Source organism: Esox lucius, chromosome 16 (assembly GCF_011004845.1).
Source record: "Esox lucius isolate fEsoLuc1 chromosome 16, fEsoLuc1.pri, whole genome shotgun sequence".
NCBI classification, from domain to species: Eukaryota; Metazoa; Chordata; class Actinopteri; order Esociformes; family Esocidae; genus Esox; species Esox lucius.
The window spans coordinates 8,183,173-8,204,120 of record NC_047584.1 but is presented as its reverse complement, the minus strand read 5'-3'; the positions used below and the strand labels follow the sequence as shown (position 1 = coordinate 8,204,120).

Sequence of the window (20,948 nt, the reverse complement as noted above, 5' to 3'; positions counted from 1 at the left end):
GTATCAGCATTATATCTGCAAAGCAAGCAATCTTCAAAGGGATCTAAAAATGTTCTGAGTATACAAAGGTGTTCAAGGATGGCCCAGTAAGAATTGCCTGATGTATCAAAACTCACTGTGATAAAATACTAGGAAGTAAAAAGCTTGTAAAGAGGCAGCTTTACAAACTAATATAGCATTGTTTATTTATATGATTTATAAGACTAATGTTTCTTGTCCTCTTTTACAGCCTACTTGTGTCATATTAAAAACTACTAATCTAAAGAGCTCTCAGCTCAACTGTCTAAAGTGCTGGCATTTCATAAATATCTTTTAATCACACCTCAAGCCTCAGCACAGACCCCATGGGCCTCCATTACCAGCTCATGATATATATTATATATTCACATCAGTCCACTTTGCCGCAGGCTGTAAAAGTTAGTTACTCCTAAGGGATGGTGAGTTCTGCTCCAAGGCTATTATATACTTCAGGAATATGTAGAATTGCAAAGCCTCAGAAGACTCTGGGTCCCAGTCTTTAATACCTGCGGTGAGAATTCAACAGCACCAAACAATGATTACTATGAGTACATACAGTTGTTTGACATGGTATGTTGCATCCAGACATCTTTATGAAATCACAAGTACTGGTTTAAGTGTAATCACTGATAAAGGGACCAATATGCAAATTAACGGCAGATGTGTCCCTAAAAAAGTAATTAGTGACACATTTATCACCTATTCTCCAGTGAATGGAGAGATGAGAAAGAATGAAAGATTCACTGCAGGAAGGGAATATATTGAGATCAGTTGGCATGCTGGCTATAATTTATAGAGTCACAGACTGTAGAGGCGATGCAATTATTCTTATGAGACAAATTCAAGCAATCTATCACACGCTCAGGATGGCTGTCGAGCAGGCATTCAACGCAGCCAGCCAACGTGTCAGTTGATGGCAGTTTATCGAGACTATTTATGTGATAGATCTTAGTGAGGGGAGAAAATGCAGTGTGAAGCCTCAAAGGTTCAATAACCCACGACTGGTGATATTTGGGACCGGGGGAGTAGAGCAAGCCGCAGAGATGGTGGTTGAAAATGGAACATTCTAAATTCAAGGTGCTTTTGTGGGGCCTCATATGGGTTAAAGAAAAAGCTCACATTATATAGGCGTTTACTTTGTTCTTGGATTTGTCCGAACAGGATCAATGTTTTATTGAGTTTAGCTAGTATGATAATCCAAGTGAACACTACCAAACAGTAGAATACCATCACTAACATTGTCAGCTTATTACTCTGTCTGTTTGTAACCATGTTAAATGAAAAATATTAAGACAGCATCAGGATTTCTTGGAAAATATGCCATACTTTGGTAGTTGATTAGTCAGATAATCAGATAACTTGAGCTTTGGTCCACTGCCTCCAATGCAGAAATAATGTCCATGCCTCTGCAAGGGGTTGATTCCTGCCCTACTCCGTCCTTCTCTCCTCTCTAGAAATACCTCACCCCCAAATTAGATTACAATCAGATATTTTAAAAAATACATTCACATATTGATATGGATAACACAGTTGATTGATCTTCTGTATTATTCCTAGGTCATCACATTCTTCGGTCAGGAAAACCCACAGTCCTCCCTATTTACTCCTGGCAGTCTGTCATGTAAACATTTTCTCCATCAACCTCAGTCAGTTCTCCAGAATGCTATCAACCCATTATTCAGAGTTACTGGCCTCTATCACTCCATTATAGGATCCATTAACCCCTACTTCCCCTCACTGTGACCCTTCATCATCCAGCCTTCAACAAAACTGCACGTCATTAGGTCAGCATCCTCCCCATTGTGTGGGAAAATGTAGAAAATATAAGGAAAATATCAGATGACCAAGCCAAAGAGAGGGACCTATGTAATGATATCAACTAACGATTAACTGTAGAGTACAATGACCACACTGAACCATTACAATACAGGTTTTACATCGAATACACTACAGAAATACAAGCATGGTGTATATTTTTCTCTTGCTGTGCTTGTTTAATGGTGATGAATTTGTGCTGTCATTTATCATTATTTAATGAGCTTGATTATTAATGTATAAACTTTAGAGATTAGCTTTCTCCCACTGCGTAAACTCAATTAGCCGTCTATAAATATTGGTTGTCCAATATGCAATATGCTCTCTCAAACTGAAAATTGCTTTCTCTCCAACAGTGTACAGCTGAGGTTTGGTATTTTAAACTGTGGGTAAATTGTAAACTTGACAGTAGTGATTTTTTTTTTAAGTGGCTGTGAGCATAATGATCTTGACTGGAATTTCACCAATTTTGTATAACTGGCCAAAAATGTTTGTTCTTCAGGTAAAACCAGCCCAAAATAGTAATCAATCCTAGTCTGAGAAACATACAGGAAGAGAATCCCAAAAGGTCAGATAGATTCACACTTACAAGTCTGATCATATTGCTATCGGTAAGCATGCCATCAGTTTCTTATACTGGTTAATAAACCCCCAACTCCATATGAACACTTCTGATGAGGCAGATAAGACACACTTCACTGGGAAAGGGATTTTAATCTAAAAGAGTAGCCTATGCCTATCTGACAGCCAGCCCTGTTATTGGACAATGTTTTTGTGCACATAATTAATAAAGCTGCGGAGTACCAAACGACTACAGACTACAGCTTTAACTTTCTGCTTTTTGATGGGCCAGTTCAGTTTATATCTCTCTGTTCTTGGATGGACTTGTCACTTTTAAGGACCCCGTGACATGATGGAGCTGGTCTTGTATACCCAAGCAAGAGCCTGAGAGAGTGAAAGCCCAAGAGAAATCTGCTGCCTCTTCATAATTGGATTGTGTGTATAGAAAGGGAGAAAGACATGGAAACATTTAGGAAGATCAAAGAGGGTAGTAAGATCCAAAACACATGAAGGGGGAGGTTGGGCACCAAGAAGATTGTCTTTTGTTTGACACAGAGGTGACCTAAACGTTAAACCAACTGTATAATAAAATATGCTAAATTGGTTCCTGTTGTTTTAAGATATACCACAAGATCCAGGACAGGCTTGTGTGAGATAAAGGTATCTCTGATACACTATAAAAAGTGTTACTGAGATTTTTTGATTAATTGTATTTTCATTTTGGTTTATAAGTTTCACCCTATTTCTCTGTTTGTTTAACCTAAAAAAAATAATACCTCCATCTATTTTAATTAAGTTTTTTCCTGCAGTGTGCAAACCTAAATATTTCATTTTGATTCAGTGCAGATTTGTTTTTGTGTGCATGTTTCCCTTTAGGTTCCCAGAATGCTTTGTTGCAAGCTGATTTATTTTGTTTTCCGAATAATTTGTTTTAATATCTTTGGCTCTCCAAGAACATTCATTACTTCGTTATATTATAAAAAGCAATTCATAATTTTTCATTTTAAACTAACTTAATCTAATCTGTAAGTGGTTGGATTTATTGCACCCATTACCAGTGTTGAAGGTAATGCTTTACAAAAAAACATATTTTCAATGAAGGATCCAGCAAAGTGACGCGCACTGCCCGAAAATACAAATCACTGACCCCTTAAAGTGCCACCAATCAACTTACAGGGTGTAGTCAAGTCATTTTAAGAAAATGCCTTTATACAACTATACAACACTACACTGAATACATACTAGGAACTTACTAACACGGCACAAGAATGGAAGGTTATACACTCAAGTAGGACTGCAAAATAACAATAATTTGCAGTAACAATAATTTGTTGTTCGAACATAATGAATTTTTTCAAGAATTGTGACGTGTAATTGTATTTAGTTACTTTGTTAAATAACTAATCCCAATACTGAGATGCTTTTTCTAGTTGATGTGGTTTAACTAGTCTTGTTTGGTAAGCATTTCACCAGTCATTCTAAAAGCAGATTGTGGGTGGTAAAATAAAATAAAAAATCATATCCTCATGGCAGGTTTTCAACTGGCAATAATTAACAGTTCACAAACCTTACTGTGACTTGAGTTAACCCCTGTATAAACGAGCGTGAATGGCGAAAATTAAAGTGAGAAAACTGTATAACGTTCACCTTAAAGACAACTCTGATGTATTATCACCATAAATACTGAATATATATTTTTGTTTTCTATTATTAAATCACTAAACAAATGGCAGATATTGAACAGTCTCTAAATAACACTCATGGGTGGGCATCTCTTGCATTTCCTTGAAAAGGAATGCTCGGATATTTGCATATTACACTTTCCAGAATCAACATTAATAAATGTAAAAGAAAACAGATAAAACCAAATGGATCCTATTCTGCTAAATGGGATGCAATTTTTCCCCCCCGTTTCCCCCCCACTACTTTAGCATAGTTGGTACTCATGCCCTCTTGCAATGTAGTCCACGGTAGGTAATTGGCTTATTTTACTCAATCAATACCCATAATGCTTAGATACATCGATTATCATGGAAAAGCCATGGTGGAGGGCTGAAAAGATCCCTTAGTAATCCTTCTCACTTAGTAGTATTCACGCTGCAAACAATGCTTAAACTAAAAAAACTTGAAATGTAGAAAGAACATGCTTGAATTAAGCACAAACAAATGCCAACAGGGTGAAAAAAATCAGTTTGTAATGAGACAGAAAATGTGTTGTTATAAACAATATTTTCTCACCACTGAGTTTTTGATTAATTTATTTAAAAATGTTGTGGAAGCACTTTTTTTTGCAGTGCATTGATTAATTAATGTTGGGCTAGGTCTAAACCCTAAATGAGTGAATGGTTAATTGTATTACTCTCCAGTAGTAGGTGCAGTTTTCTTAATGACAGTGAATATTGCATAGATCTGACAATTAACATGTTTTATACCAGGTTTGTCATTTTTGAAATTTGTTGCAAATGTGGCATATAGTCATGTGTTTGAAATCTCAGTCATGCAGTTGAAGTGTAAACCCTAATTGTTGTTTTCCAAACTGATTGTAATTAGATGAACCAGTATTGGTTGTTCACCCGTGAATCTAAATGTGTTTCAAACATGAATTCAATGACAAAATATGCAGGGAAATGATGCTGAAACAACATTGATTAACAAGTTTGAGCCCAGTGGGTTTAGCCGTTTTTGACTTGACGGCTGTTTCAGTATGATCTTAAACCAGATGCCTGAGTAGTAATCCAGTGATTAAACCTCTCCACTGACACTCACTTCTAACACTCAGACACACACACACAAATGTATATGGACATTGGCTTTTGTTTTTGTATATGCCAGAAGGCTAACAAGAGCACTAATGTAAGCAGGCTGAGCCCGTGCAATCACAGAGTAATAGGACAGTTGATGGCAGTCTTTGCAATTAGGGCTTTGAGCCAAACACATCCCCTCCACAAGAAGCATGTGTTGCACAGCCAATTTGTTTAGCTTGAAATCCCTTATATCTGCAGACTGAAATGTCTAGTGACCCTGCACTTAAAGAGCCAAGATGTGTGATCTGTTTGCAAGAGCTCAAAGCCAAGTAACTCTTTAGCATGTCTGGAAAAGCGTGTTCAGCTTTCACAGCTTCAACCAAGTATGTGAAGAGGAGGAATGTCTGTAATGAATATATCCCAAAACAGATGACAATGACTCAATGCACCTTTCCATTTTGTATGCCGTTCCCAAATATGTATCTGTGCATTCTGACAGAAAATGATAAAATGTCCCAACAGAATGTTTCCAACAGGAGTTTGAAAAGGGATGAAGAGACTGCAGCAAAATCAATAACAATGTTGAATTACTATGGAAGGCATTACAAATTTAACACAGTTGGGAATGTCTCCTTCTAGGGTATGCTGTTATAATAAACTCTTAGATATCCTCTTAGAACCATTGTTGCCTATAATTGCACTCTTGCACCTTGTTTATTTGAGGAGTTTTGGAGAAACCTTTCATGATTTAAGAAAGCCAAGGGTTACAGAAGGTAACCTGGACTGGATGTGTGGCTTAATAGGGATCTGGTTTTCAGAAAGACTTGTTTTGGCAATTCATTAGATTTAGTGTATTTCCTGGTAATCTGTTATGTTTTACATATATTTTCATAACATTAAGGTTGAACACAGAGACTAAATTGCAATCAACATGCAAAACACACTCCTGCTGCTGCATTTCTTAAAATGCTACTTACTAGAGATTACAAGCAACTGAGGGTTAAACTAATCTGATTGCAACGAAAAACCCACAAGGATAAACCATGAGATGATTTGATCTCTCGTTTTTACCATATCTAGTGATTATGATACAAGACAGCTGGTCTGGATACAGTACTCCACTCCCAATGATATATCCACCTATAATAGTGGCATTAGAAACCAAAATACTAATAAAGCAAAACAGAAAGCACTTGTACTACATGCAAACATTTCAAAACAATATATGTAATTCAAATTAATTGTATAGACTGCACATAAACCAATCAGGATATAGCTACAATATGGGCTATCCAGTGAATTTTTATTTTCCTGAACAGAAATTACCAATAAAAAACATGAACACCAGCATTCAACACAGCATCGCAGGAATTACATACATATGTAACTATTTTGGAAAATACGATTACGTTCAATATGAACATATCAGCAGGGCTATTACATATAATATCAACATATCCCAGTGGTGTTGGTCGGTAAGTACTTATGTTCAGTATTTCCGCAGCTGACTTTCAATCTGATGGTTGCAAGTTTGATTTTAGTGAGAGGCGGGAATTGTGTTTTGTTCATCCTAAACCTAACCTCAGTACTTTAATGCCTAATTGTAACCGTTACCTAACCTTATCCTTATTCCTAACCCAAATGCCAATACTGTCATGCCAAACCTTAGCCTAGGTCGCTTTTCCACCTAGCTTGTTTAGTCGGTTTGAATTGAAGAAAGTCTCAGACAATTTCCAAATGAATCCTGGCATAGTTTGTTTCAAGTGAGAATGAAATTTTACCAAAATACAGGAACTGACCCAAAACGATGTGTATTCTGGGTTGAACTATGTATTATAGGATTAGTGGGGTAATCGTTGACAATTTGCATTGTGCCAACTAGCTACAGTATGAAGAATAAGCGGGAGCTGTAAGTGTTCCTGACAGTTTTGTACACAAATGTTCTAGGTGAACATGAACAGGAATATACAGTATGTAGTCTTACAGGTGGCCATACAGAACTATCCCTGTGCAACCTTTACTTCCAATAACCCATGCCTCCCCATTTCTGATAGGCTGTCGCCACCAAAACACATTATTAAAACAAAATCCTTAATATAAAAGCTTTTCTGAGGGGTTGCTTGCAGTACTTTTTTAACCCTAAAAGAGACTCCTTTAATTAAAAAAGTAATAAATTATCATATACCAATATCCTTGTCTTTTATTTGCAGATTAAAGGGAAAAAGGCCCACTTGGAAAGTAAAAACACAGAGTACCATTTTGACTGAGTTATACTTAGAGGTAGATTTGGCTGGCACACATTCCCTAGAGACATAATTTACAAACCAAAGCAACATAAGCTAAATATGGCAATATGACAAGTTTTATATGGTACATGAGTAATAACCAATAGGTTTAACAAAGCTTGGCATCATATTAACATCAACGTTACGGATTGGTGGGTAGATTCGAAATACACTTTTCAAAGCAAGATATCGATAGCATATTCACCCCCTCTTATTTTCTGCTTTAGACGTGATGTGAATTTGAAATGGCTGTACTGCAGCATTGTGTGAGACTACAATGCTATTTATCCAACAACATATTTGCATTCAGTTTCACCATATGGCTGAACATGCTGAATAGCATTCACTACAATGCTGCTGTAGGGTGAAAGGGTTCTTCAATAACCTAATGCGGTATATAAAGCTACAGCAAAAAAGAGAAAAGAACCCCCTACCAAATCTTACAGCAACAACGGCCAGTTAACATAATATTTACTCGTGTTAAAGCCACATTTCCAAATGAGATCCTAAATAAACAAATGTAAGTCAGCCTAAATAGTTTATCTCTGCGAAAAGTAACTTTTGCGCATAGCCGTTCACATGGAACTTTTTTCATGTTTTGCGTGATAAGCCAATAATCACCCCTAGGCTAATGAGGCAAAATGTATGTTTCAAATTGACTTCCATAATGCCATGCCTTGGATATATAAAGTTCATACCTTGGCCATAGCCTTCGAAGAGGCCGTCGATTGGCATTTCACTTGGTGGGAAACGCCGGCTGTTTGGTTCATCTTGGAAACCCACGAGCCGTTCCTATCCAAGAATGGGTAAAACACCTGATAAACACCGACCAACGCAATAATATAAAGCTGTGACCGTCTATCCAACAACTCCTCAAAAAACGCGTATTCGGTGACTGACTCTAACCACGTCTGTGACGCGCGCAACTTTGCTTCTCTCCAGTGCTTGCCGGTGGCAACTACAGCGCGTGATCCGCGTGACTGGGTGCAGAGCCCGCGCACAGGCTATTGGGAGGCTACTTGCTGTGCCTTCCAAGTGAAATATATATTTCACGAGACAACTACCATTAACCCATTTTAATTTACTCGCAATTATTGCTTTATAGTTAATTCCCATTCAAATGAGGGGTTTGTGAAAACATCAATGTTACTCAGATTATAAATAGTAGGTACTGCCGTAATGACGTTCAAATGTGCATAGCTGTGTTAAGAATTAATATTTTCAAAGGGAGAGAGCTAACAAGTGATGATACTCATCAACACCATGCTTTACTACAAATATGCTAATTAGACCGGGCTATAGAGCATAAAGCATTTTCAAAACTGACTTTCAATAACTACGGTGTTTTAACAGAATTACATTGATGACCAAAATGCAATTATCGAATGGTTTGTGGCGGATGTTACTATCACCACTGCCAAATGTAACTTTTGGATAGGAGACAGAGCTAGAGGATTTTACAGGCTTGGGCAGAAATATGTTTTTCATGAGACAGTGAGTAAATGTGTCTGCAGTGGCCTTCACAACCTGATGAATAACTGTTTTACAAGCCCCTCATGTCACAGAGCCTCTGCACTTCTAGTATGTGTGCGGTGAGTGTGGGCATAATGACGCATAGACTAAGGCTAATCTCCGATATAATTAGTTTTGGACGAACAGGTATGAACAAAAAGAAACCTTTACTGTATTAAGACAGTAGAAACACACAAACACAGAGACAGTTCATTTATTTCTATTTAATGTAGTGTCATTTTTCTATTTTCAATTTTCATTAGAGCAACCCTCTGGAATCCCAACGCGCTGGATAGAATATTCCTGGTGGTCCTCACTCCTGACGACGGGCTAGCTCGTTTTCTCTCGTTCTTCTCCCTTCCTTTGTTTTCATTACCCATCCCATCTTCTTTTCTCTGATTCTGTTGTCCCATGCTTGCACTTGAGCCCCTATGCTCCCTCTAGTGTACTCCGTATCAAAGGAAGTGTGTGTTAATTGAACAGTTGTGGCGCATCTGTTCTCTCATCATGTACGATTATCAGCGGGCTCATCAAAAGGCATGTTACACCACGCCTCTCAGTGGCATTTTGGATTTTGTTTCGCATATGAAGGTTGCATACCAATGTTCCTTGTAGCTACATCTGGAATGCAATATGCCAACCAATCATGTTTTTTTTCTATCTTTTAATATGCTAATACATTGTACTGGACTGCATTTCATTTAATCCTAGAAACTACCTAGGCCTTTCAACCACTGAGTCAATTACATACCAGCAGGTACAAATCTGTTAATGGCATTCAGACTTTGCTTTGCATGATGTTGAGCGCACCTTTGGTCTATGTACATGTGTAAATGAGACACCGTTATGTACCTCCATGTGGTAATTACTTAGTATGGGCTCATGTGTGCTGGAATACAAATGAGTTTATGTATTGCTAGGATGACATCACACGGTGTGTTACTAAACCAACAGCTTCAGGTTCCACCAGTTTTTTTCTACTGCCTGGTGTGGCATAAGATGAGAAGTGAGTGTGTTTCAGAGTCTGAGTGAGTGGGTGGGTCTGCATGCATGAGGGAGAGCTCGCATGGATCGGAGTGCATACTGCAAACTGCATATAGCCTATCTTAAGACGTTTTCCCAGATCATAGTTGTCAGTCTAGTTAAATGTGTACATTGTTGTCTTATGTTTTTATCACTATCCAATAAGTGTTATTTTTACTTCTTGAACGACTATAGAGAGACATGCATCGCTGATTGTCTATGCTCTTCTGATGGATTCTTTCAATGAGTCTCAGGTTTTGTTAGGAGACTACAAAGCGCTATTATGTGCAAAGCGCTCAACACCCCACGAGCGGCAGAATGGAGCCTTAATAGATTAGGCGTTTACCTTCGGGCATAGTTGGATGAAACTAAAATAATGGATGGATTACTCTAAGAGTGCTTGTCTCTTCCTTCCCACTCCTTATAGAGAGGCTCGAGAAGCAATCAGTGAAGCAGACCCTGAACATACAAGATAACACAAGGGAAGACATCTTATTCTCTTGTTAATGCTATGCAATTAGCCACAGAATAATTGCAGAGCAAATTGCGAAAGCAAATAAACATCTCAAAGAAAACCTTCAGCAAACAGCGTTTTTAATATGTTGTCCAGTCAATTAAGTCTTCTGTTGTCCTTTAATACACTTCACAGTCGCCCACCCCAATACATGACAGGCAGACTTTTGAGGAATGTGACCAGTAGGTCCACCAGGTCCTGTGGTGGTAGCCTTTTGACCTCTGCCTCTGAAACAGCCAGTCAGAGATGCTGAGGGGTGCCAACATTTTTCTTTCAAGATTTCTTTAAACAGAACTTTTAGCATGGGATTGTTCTCTAGGGTGCTCTTAATCATAAGGTCATTTCAATGTTTTATATTATTTGTACTCAAATTTGTCTTTTTAGAACCTATAACAATCCATGGGGAGACAGAGGCAAATGCAGAGTTGAAGAAACTGAGCTTTTAATGAACACAAAGAAAACCAAAACAGAGTGCCATGCACTGAGATATAAAACAAAAACAAAACACTGGACCATGACATGAGCATACACAACACAATGACCGACAAGGACAGAGAGGAAATGGCTGAACTAAATACACAGATTAACAAGGAGAACAGAAACAGGTGGGGGCTAAACACAGGTGAAAGGAATAGACCGATTAACTGAAACGAGAATAGGAAAGACCAAACAAGGACATAACAAGGACACACAGAAAACAAGAAGTGGAATTGTCCCATCTGGCTGGGACCGTTACAGAACCCTGTTTACAAAAAAGTTGTGAGGCAGCATATAATGCAAATGAAAACAGAATGTAATGATGTGCAAATCATTTGTCCCAATATTTAATTGAACATAGTACAAAGACAAAATGTCAAATGTCGAAACTGAGAAATTTTATTGTTTTTGGAAAAAGTCATAATGCACCAAATGTTTTCTATGGGTGACAGGTCTGGACTGTAGGCAGTCCAGTTTAGCACCCGGACGCTTTTACTAGGGAGCCATGCTGTTGTAATGTGCAGAATGTGGTTTGGCATTGCTTTGCTGAAATAAATAAGGCCTTCCCTGAAAAATACATAATCTGGATGGCAGCATATTGCTCCAAAACCTGTATATATTCTTCAGCATTACTGGTGCCTTCACAGATGCCATGTTATATTCACTAATGCACCCCCATACCATCACGGATGCTGGCTTTTGAACTGTGCTGTAAAGTCCATCTCCTGTGCACAACTTCCATCTCCTGAACACAGCTCTCGTCCTAAATCACCATCACCGAAATCCTGAACATTTGTTTCACTTGCCACCTTTTACTCATTAACATTCCTATATATTGCCTTCTGTTCCCCCTTTGTCCTTGCAAAGTATTGTTAGTTCTGCAACTTACTGAGCGTTATTCTAAGCCTGTTTTTGACCTATTCTGCCTGCCTTTCTCTGATTACATTTGCCAGCCTGCCCCTTTGATTACCTCTGCCACATTGCTTGACTACCTGTGTGTTTTGAATTCTCTCTGCCTGTATTACTGATGACATTTTTGCCTGCCCCTTGTTCTGTGCATTTCCTTGGATTAAAGTTTTTGCGATTTGCACTTGGGTCTACACTGCCTCTGTGTTCCATTCATTACATGCGTGCTGATAACAAGTTGGATGGTCCCTCTCCTCTCTAGCCCAGAAGATGCTGCCTCCATGATTCCTAAAAATAATTAACAATTTTGATTTGTCAGACCATAGTTTGCCACCTCAGTCCATCTTAAATGAGCTCAGGCCCAGAACTTGTTCATATATGGTTTCTATGCACTGTAGAGTTTTAACTTGCATTTGTGGATGCAGTGACATACTGTGTTCACAGACAATGGATTTGCAGTGATTTCAACTACATAATCATGTAATTTTTAATGCAGGACTGTCTGAGGGCCTGAAGATCATGGCCGTCCAATATTGGTTTTCAGCCTTGCTCTTGCGTACAGAGATTTCTCTTGATTCTCTGAATCTTTTAATGATATTATGTACCATAGATGATGAGATCCCCAACTCTTTGCAATTTTAAGTTATTCTTGAAAATCGTTATTCTTAACCCTCCCCATCTTTACTTCTGAAAGATTCATCCTCTCTGGGATGCTCTTTTTATATCCAATACAATTGCTGATGCCATTTTTATACTCAATAACATTTATGTTGCTAATTGACCTAATTCATCATGAGATGTTCCACCAGGTTTTCTTTTAGCATTACACAACTTTTCCAGTCTTTTGTTGCCCTGTCCTAGCTTTTATGAAACGTGTTGCTGGCATCAAATTCAAAGTTGCCATATATATTTCAAGAAACAATAACATCAGTTTCAACATTTGAGATGTTGTCTTTGTACTATTTTCTTTTGAATATAGGGTTAAAAAGATTTGCGCATCATTGCATTCTTTTTAACTTTTTTCCAGATCTAACTGTACATATTACACAGTGTCCAAACCTTTTTGGAAACAAGGTAGTATTAATCCCGTAAATTGACTTGCACCTGTGTCTGAGTGTGCTGACATAATGACATTCCATAATGTCCAAGATCATAACACAAGAAAAGGTCTCCAATTAAGTTGCTGCAAATAAAACTAATTGCCCATTCAAAAAAAGGATCTGTAGGTATTCCTGCATGCCTGTATTCCCTGTTGCAATGTTGGAATATATCTTTCAGCTATTCCATGCATTCTCATCAGATTTCACAAGTGTAGGATGGTGATAAAATATACTCCTAACCCACAGAAAACTGTGCACAAGGATGTTGTTGCAATGTTCCAATGAAACATGTTCAAAACATTTTCTCAATATCTAACGAGCACATGGAAACAGAGTTCTAAGTCATTTTTTTTGACACAGGAATATTTTCCTGATGCCAAAACATGGTTTAAGATTATAATAATTAACAACTGGGCTGTGTCCAGAGTCTGTAAACAGACGTCAGCTGCTTGACCAGGTAGACAAAGACAAATAGGTGGTGTAAGAGCAGTGGCAGCCAATTGTCAGGCAGCAACTTGATTTGCAACACAACCTGGAAGACCTTGGACAAGAACAGCTATGAATCCTTCAGGCCTTGTAGTCCTGAGGCGTGGTCCAAAGGCTCATGTTCTCCTAAGTTTAAACAGAAAAAGACATAAGGAAAGTTAGTGAACCTACTCCCAATACTCTACCAGCACAATAATGTAGCAGTGTAAAACCTTGGGGTTGAGACAGTGGGGTCCAGTGACAATGGAGCAATATCTGAAGGTAACCCCAGACACGGCCCACTAGACAGGAAGTAACTCCACATATTTTGCCAAGCATCTGACCAAAGGGACACCAACCAACCACAAACACTGTGAAAGAGGACTGAGTAACGCCCATAGATTTCATTCCCATTACAAGTGGACAGCAACAGGAAACGACAGTAAGGCATTAAAAGGTAATTTACCACCTTGGCGAGTTGTTTGTGCTATGATGGTATGAACCCAGTCTGGAGCATTTTGTGAAAATTATTTGTCCTCAGGAAGGCATTGAGTTTCTGAGAAACCGATCTTTCTAAATGTTGACAGGAATGGGAGGTTGGTCTATAATTGTCTAAATTTATCCAAACCCAGATTTTATTTTTGTAGAAGAGGCTTTTTATCTGCCACTTGTATTGATTTTGTTACACATCTGGGAGCAAAAGAAGTAGCTCATTGAGTAGTTTAGTTGGAACCGAGTTCAGTTGACAGCTGGTGGGTTTAGAACTCATTACTATTTTAGTGAACGAGCGATATAGGACTAAAAGGTTCAAGTGTCCCCACTGATACCAGATCAGGTCTGTTCTTGGCATTCTCTGGACAATTGAGGACTATACATACTGTTAGGTCCGGAAATATTTGGACACTGTCACAATTTTCATAATTTTGGCTCTGTACGTCACCACAATGGATTTGAAATGAGAGGACCGAGATGCAATTTAAAAGCAGACTTTCAGCTTCAATTCAAGGGGCTGAACAAAAAGATTGTGTGAAATGTTTAGGAATTGCAACCATTTTCATACACAGTCCCCTTATTTCAGGAGCTCAAATGTAATTGGACAAATTAACACAATCATAAATAAAATGTTAATTTTTAATACTTTGTCGAGAATCCTTTGCAGGCAATGACTGCTTGAAGTCTGGAACACATGGACATCACCAAAGGCTGGGTTTCCTCCATTGTGATGCTTTGCCAGGCCTTTACTGCAGCTGTCTTCAGTTTTTGTTTGTTCGTGGGTCTTTCTTCCTTAAGTTTTATCTTCAGCAAGTGAAATGCATGCTGGATCGGGTTGAGATCAGGTGATTGCCTTTTGCAGAATCATTTACTTCTTTGCCTGTTTCACTTACATAGAGAGCTCCTTTGACCGCATGTTGTGAGTTCTTAGCAAAAGCTTCCAAATGTGAATGCCAACTCCAGGTCTTTTACCTGCTTAACTGAGGAAGAAATAACAAAGGAATATCCACACCTGTCCATGAAACAGCTTTTGAGTCAATTGTCCAATTACTTTTGGTCCCTTGAAAAAGAGGGGGCTATATATAAAAGAGCTATAATTCCTAAACCCTACCTCCAATCTGGATGTGAATACCTTAAATTAATGCTGAGATACTGCACTTTAAGGCCATATTCATTATTTAACAGTAACTTGAATATATTTTAGTAAACAGCAAAAAATTACGAAACTTGTGTCAGTGTTCCAGACCTAACTGTATTTCAGGATGTTATCTGTTATTTCATCCATGAAATTAATGTATTCATCACTGCTGAAGTGAAGGCCTGCTTCACTAGTTAAACATGTTCTTTAACTTCGCAACTGCATCAAAAATACATTTTCGATATGTTTTCCCCAATCAGGTTGGAAAAATATGCCGATTGAGCAGATGAGTGCTTCTCAGTATTTCACTGTACTGTCTTTCCAAGCTAGTCTAAATACTTCTAACTTGATGGAGTGCAATGTCCATTCCAATATTTTGGAAGCTTGCTTCGGTGTTCAAGTATTGTCTGTGTACCAGGGAGCAAGTTTCTTGTTGCGATTTTCTTTTGTTTTTAGTGATGCCACCATATTTAATGTATTATGCAGTGTTAAGTACAGATTGTTAGTTACATTGTTTACAGATTTATTTACTCAATCCTTGGGTAGGTGGAGGGAGTTTGGAAGAGCATCAACATTTTTTGGGGGTAGTCTGATAATATATATTACAGCTTGTTTCCAAAAACCAGTAAATTCTATCCAAAAAGCACTTAAACAGCATACAGAATGCTAAACCAAACTTCCAGCTGGGCAAACAGGACCTATAGGCTTCCTAAAGACACCATGACCCCGGACCATGTTACAATGCCACATACAGCAACAATAACTGACAATGAACTGAACAAAGGACAGAACTTAATACAAGGACTAACGAGACAACACAAACAGTTAAGAGCAATCAGAGGTGAACGACATGGACAGGAACTACAAATAAGCGCTAACAAGCAAGGAAACCAACAAAACCAAAACTAAGACAGGGACTGGAATGATTCTGACAGAGGTCTGATATTCCAGGATTTTGAAGAACAGATACATGTAAAACAAAACCCACTGAGTCAGTTCTGGCTTCAAAGGCCTTTTGAAGATGGTCATTGGAACAAAAATTTGAATAGTGGCTGCACTGACTACAAGGTTTGATAAGAACTCTGGGAACTCACTGAGAAACATTGTGTATGGCCCAGGGGGCTGTAAATATTAGCTATAAAAAGAAACCCAGTCATTTGTTTGAGTGTAAATTGATATTTGGTGTCATTCATATTAGCAATACCTCCCTCTTTGCGGGATGCTTGGGAGATCACTGGTGTAGCCAGGAAGAGAGGCATAATTCAGGGCAGTAAATTCATCAGACTTTAGCCAGGTTTCACACAGGCCAAGTGATAAATTCATTAACTTGCCTTTGAAGCAAGGGATCTAACAATTAGTATCCCATTTTGAGTTGCAAGGTCTTAGTCTATTGACCAAAAATGGAAGAAGGCTTTATTCTAATACAATTGCTATAGTGAACACTACCTAGTTTCACTTTGCTTTAAATGGAAGGAGTCATAATGAGGAAACCAATGCTAACATCTCTGACAATGCTATTGACAGATACCTGACCTGCATGCACGCTCTCTCATGGTGAGGTTACAGGAGTGAGGCTCCTGTCTATGTCCCTAGATTTAAGAACATTCTGTTGCTCTTCAGTAGGTCAGGCTTAGCGCTTTTTCTGGAGAAGTCCCAAAATAGGGCCAGTTATTTACCAACTCTATGCACTACGAAAGGCAGAACAACATTTTTGATTGAGTTCTGTGAGTTTGATGTAGATCTCATCACTACCTCTAACTGGGAGGGGACCAGAGACAATTACTCAATGCCGACATCTTTCTAGCTACTTTATACACCTGACGCTATGCTCTGACTGATTCATGTTAACCTTGTTGGTGCCAACATGAATAATAATATCTCTATTAGATTTCACCAGCACCAACCACAGATTTGCCACTATGTCAGTGGCTCTGCCCCCTAGTAAACAATTTATGATCACCGGCTGATTCAACAACAACATAGCAGGTTGGCAGATGACTAAGTTTTTACATTGTTCAGTGCTACCAGTATAAACTGCCTGCTGCTCAAACCCCTCAAAAGACAACACCCCCAAACTGAACCTGCCTGCCGCAAGAACCAATTAGCTGACTACTAACCAATGCAAAAATACAGTGGGTGGTCAGCTCAGTTCTAATTAGTGTTTTTAGATGAAGTTTTCCTACGGGTTGTGTATGCCCAAGGGCGACTTGCTAGGGACAAACAAAAGCACAGGGACAAACAAAAGCACAGGTTGAACAAGGACTAAACAGCAAACAATTGACTAGACAATACCAAACAAAACACCACAGCAATACATACTCACATGAAACAGGACAAAGTGAGACGTATGTGCTAAACAAAGTGGTGTATGAATGAACAAAGTGTCTGTCTAGCAAAAAGGTTAGATATCTCAAGAGTGTCTATGTCCATGTGGGGTAAAGCATAAGCAAAAGCACCAGAACAGAACCAGGACCTCTGGCACTAGCATCTACCTCTAGTTTAAAAGGTTGCTTGAAATCCGGAGTAGCAAGAACAGGGGTACTACAAATGAGTGCTTTGGCAGTGTTGAAAGCAGCCTGACAAACTATAGACCATACAAATGTTCTCGCCGCACTGAGCAAATCGGTCAGCGGAGTGGCTACTGCAGACAAGTTCTTACAGAAACTACGGTAGTAGCCAACCATTCCTAAAAAACAGCGTAGCTCTTGTCTGGTAGTAGGTGCTGGGAAGGTAGTAATAGCTGAGACCTTGACTTCAACAGGGTGCACACGAAAGTGACCAAAGTAGTCTAACACAATCCTTCTGATAAAAACTGATCCTTAAGGACTTTCATAGGTCCTCTGACTGTGTCCAAACACGAGTTCAGCAGGGCTGAAGCCTAGGGAGTCCTGTACCATGTCACGGACATTATGCACCGTCAAATCTTGTGTGAGAACCTCCTTCCCTCAGCCAGGGCATTGAAAATGGGTCGTGGATGGGTATTCCAGCATGACAATGACCCAAAACACACAGCTAAGGCAACAAATCCTTCCTGAGATGTGTGCAAACCTGGTGGCCAACTACAATAAACGTCTGACCTCTGTGATTAGCAACAAGGGTTTTGCCACCAAGTACAAAGTCATGTTTTGCAGAGGGGTTGAATACTTATTTCGCTCATTAAAATGCAAATCAATATATAACATTTTTGACATGCGTTTTTCTGGATTTTTTTTATTTATTCTGTATCTCACTGTTCAAATAAAAATGTTAGACTGATCATTTCTTTGTCAATGGGCAAACGTACAAAATCAGCAGGGGATCAAATACTTTTTTCCCTCACTGTACAACTAAAAAGCATAATGGTACTTTGCCATTGGTCAGGGATGAGTGGCAAATTTTTACTAAGTAGAATAGTTTAATGAAAAAAGTTGGATCAAGTAAAAAATAACACATTCGTAAAAGTAAGTTCAGAAAAAGTAATGTCAGAAAATGAATGGCAGGTGGCCAAGTAGATAACAGCAAGCTGCGCATGGCATATCAACAAGAAGTTGTCACGCCCTCTGCATCCACCTCCTCATAGTCCGGGCCAGGCTTTTTCTCTCTCCTGTCTGTCCGTGTATATGGGGCTTTCCCCCCCTGCCCATAGATCGTTGTTATTCACTACTACGTAGTAACGTTCACGGCTGCTCCAAACCATAGTTTGAGTACCCACTGTAGTTGTTCCTTCCTGCCAACCCTGTTTGTTATCGTTCCCAAGATTCCACCTTACCCAGCCTCCAAACACCTCCACCTGCCCGCCTGCCAGCCACCTTCTCTGCTTACCCATTCTCCTGTCTACCTCGCTCTACCTCAAAAATTCCTTCTGTTATTTCTGAGCAATAATTATAAAGTCTTTGAAATTCTCACTGTAAAATTCCTACTTTGCTGGAAAATAACACTTTAATTAACACTGTTAATTCATTCATAAACATGCCCCTATATATCCTCGGAACCACAAGTCCATCGTTCAACAACAAAAGTTCCAAGGCCTTTTGGTTTGTTAGACTGTTAGATTAGCATTTTTCCTTTTCTACGTTTTTAAATTGCAAGCCGTTGGTTGGAACAAGGGCATTTTCAGGCACTGACAATTCCAAAAACCCATCCCATCCATCCACTATGGACGATTATTGAGCCAATTGGCACACCCAGAACAGTCGGTGTGCCCTGACCCGGATTCAAACTCCAAGTGCAACTTAAGAATCTCCTTATGACTTCGAAAATACCAAATTTATTTTAGGAAACTATTGAACTAAATGCTTAGAGAGAATATCAGGAGACCATTGAGATGGTTGGATACACAAATGTCAGCACCCGGCCCGACCTTCCCGGGCATGACAGACACTTCTAAAATATGTTGCAAGCTACTCTCTTTTTTTGTGATTTCAATTGGAAACATTCTTCTTATCAACCAAGTATCTTTTCCCTTGGTTCTTAAAGTAGATGAAAAAGTAATACAGCAGCCTACTTCTGCTTTCATTTTATACAAAAAAGACATAAATAAGATGCACTTACTCGAAACAGGTACTTGATATACTGCTGCAAGGTAATATTGCGCAGGTAGTGTGCAGATAAGGTTTTGGGGGAAAAGATAGGCACTGTTGGTGTGATCAAAGCTTAAACCTTTAATTGCAATGTTGAGCAATATTTAACAATGTTGAACAAATTATCTCTGTGGACAGTCCAGTTCAGTTTTACTTAGTAAAAGTAGTGATGTTTTTTGGAGAGAACAATGTCAACATGTCCTATCTTGCTAGTTAACGTTAGCTACAGTATCTAGCTAAGTTAGCTTCCTAGCTACCTAAGCTAGCTGTCCCACTAACCATCTATGAACAAGGTATGACTTTAATTTAGTTATTGTTGAATTTCAGTAAATATGTATGTCTGTATGCTATGCTTGTCAGTTCTGTTTTTGTTTGAAAGATTTAGGTAATATCAACTTGTGTGATGCTAAAACAGTATCAGGTAATGTGTTACTTTCTGTCCAGTAAGGTAAAGTAGCTTTTAACTTGTCATTAGGCAGCCCTTTAAGCATCATCATGTCAGAAATATGTTTACTACTCAAAACATTTCAAATTATTTCTTTCAATGCAGTATAATGTCTCACTCATTAGACCTACTGCAAAGAAACAGAATTCACCAAAATTGTATATTTTGGTTTGTTTATGACAAATAGAAATATATTAATAATTAGTCTCCAAGGTATGAAGCAAATGAGTGCTGTTTTAATATCATATTTTCAGGACCAGAACAAATCGTATCCCAACCAACGTATTACAGTCATACCTCATGCTAGAATTACAGTAGCATTTAGGCATTGCGTCTTTTTTAATGTGTACATTTTCCTACTCCAAATAAATCAATAAAGTACCTTAATTACTCATTCAATGAATTCAAGTATTATACCATTACATCACCAGTAGGATTTCCAACACTAGTTGGAATCAGACCTATAAGTCTGAGATCATATGTGCTTTGGATCAGGTTTTCTTATAAGGACCTCTGTTCATTTTGTGCTGTTCATACTTCCCCTCAATCCTAACTAGTCACCCAGGCCCTTCTGCTGAGAGGCACCCATTCCGAGCTGGCATCTATCGACTAGCGATTCAACAAGATGAAACAATAATCTGGGGGTGTACACAGTATGAGGTGAGTTAGCAATCGAAGTGTTTGCAAGGTTTAAAATCGCTGCAGTGTGCCACAGCTTTTTAGGGTCCTTTAAGTGCTGTTTGACAAACTCGTCATTATTCCCTCTAATCACTATACTATAAAGGCCTAATTGGAGTACTGCAGGTATGGTTGGCCTTCTGGTAGTTTCTCCAATCTCTGCAGAGAAACTCTGAAGCTCTTTTAGAGTTGCCATTGGGTTCTAAGTCATATTCC

The 20,948-nt window shown here is 38.7% G+C and overlaps 1 protein-coding gene across 1 annotated transcript in view; it reads right to left on the bottom strand.

The window, feature by feature from the left end:
• The window catches only part of LOC105016100 (inactive dipeptidyl peptidase 10), a 273,698-nt gene extending 265,350 nt beyond the window's left edge, over nucleotides 1-8,348 (bottom strand). The window contains exon 1 of the mRNA XM_020055120.3: nucleotides 8,122-8,348. Within this exon, the coding sequence (XP_019910679.1) occupies nucleotides 8,122-8,193 (72 nt within the window). The 5' untranslated portion in view covers nucleotides 8,194-8,348. The remainder of the gene's footprint in view (nucleotides 1-8,121) is intronic.
• Between the last annotated feature and the right edge of the window lie 12,600 nt (nucleotides 8,349-20,948).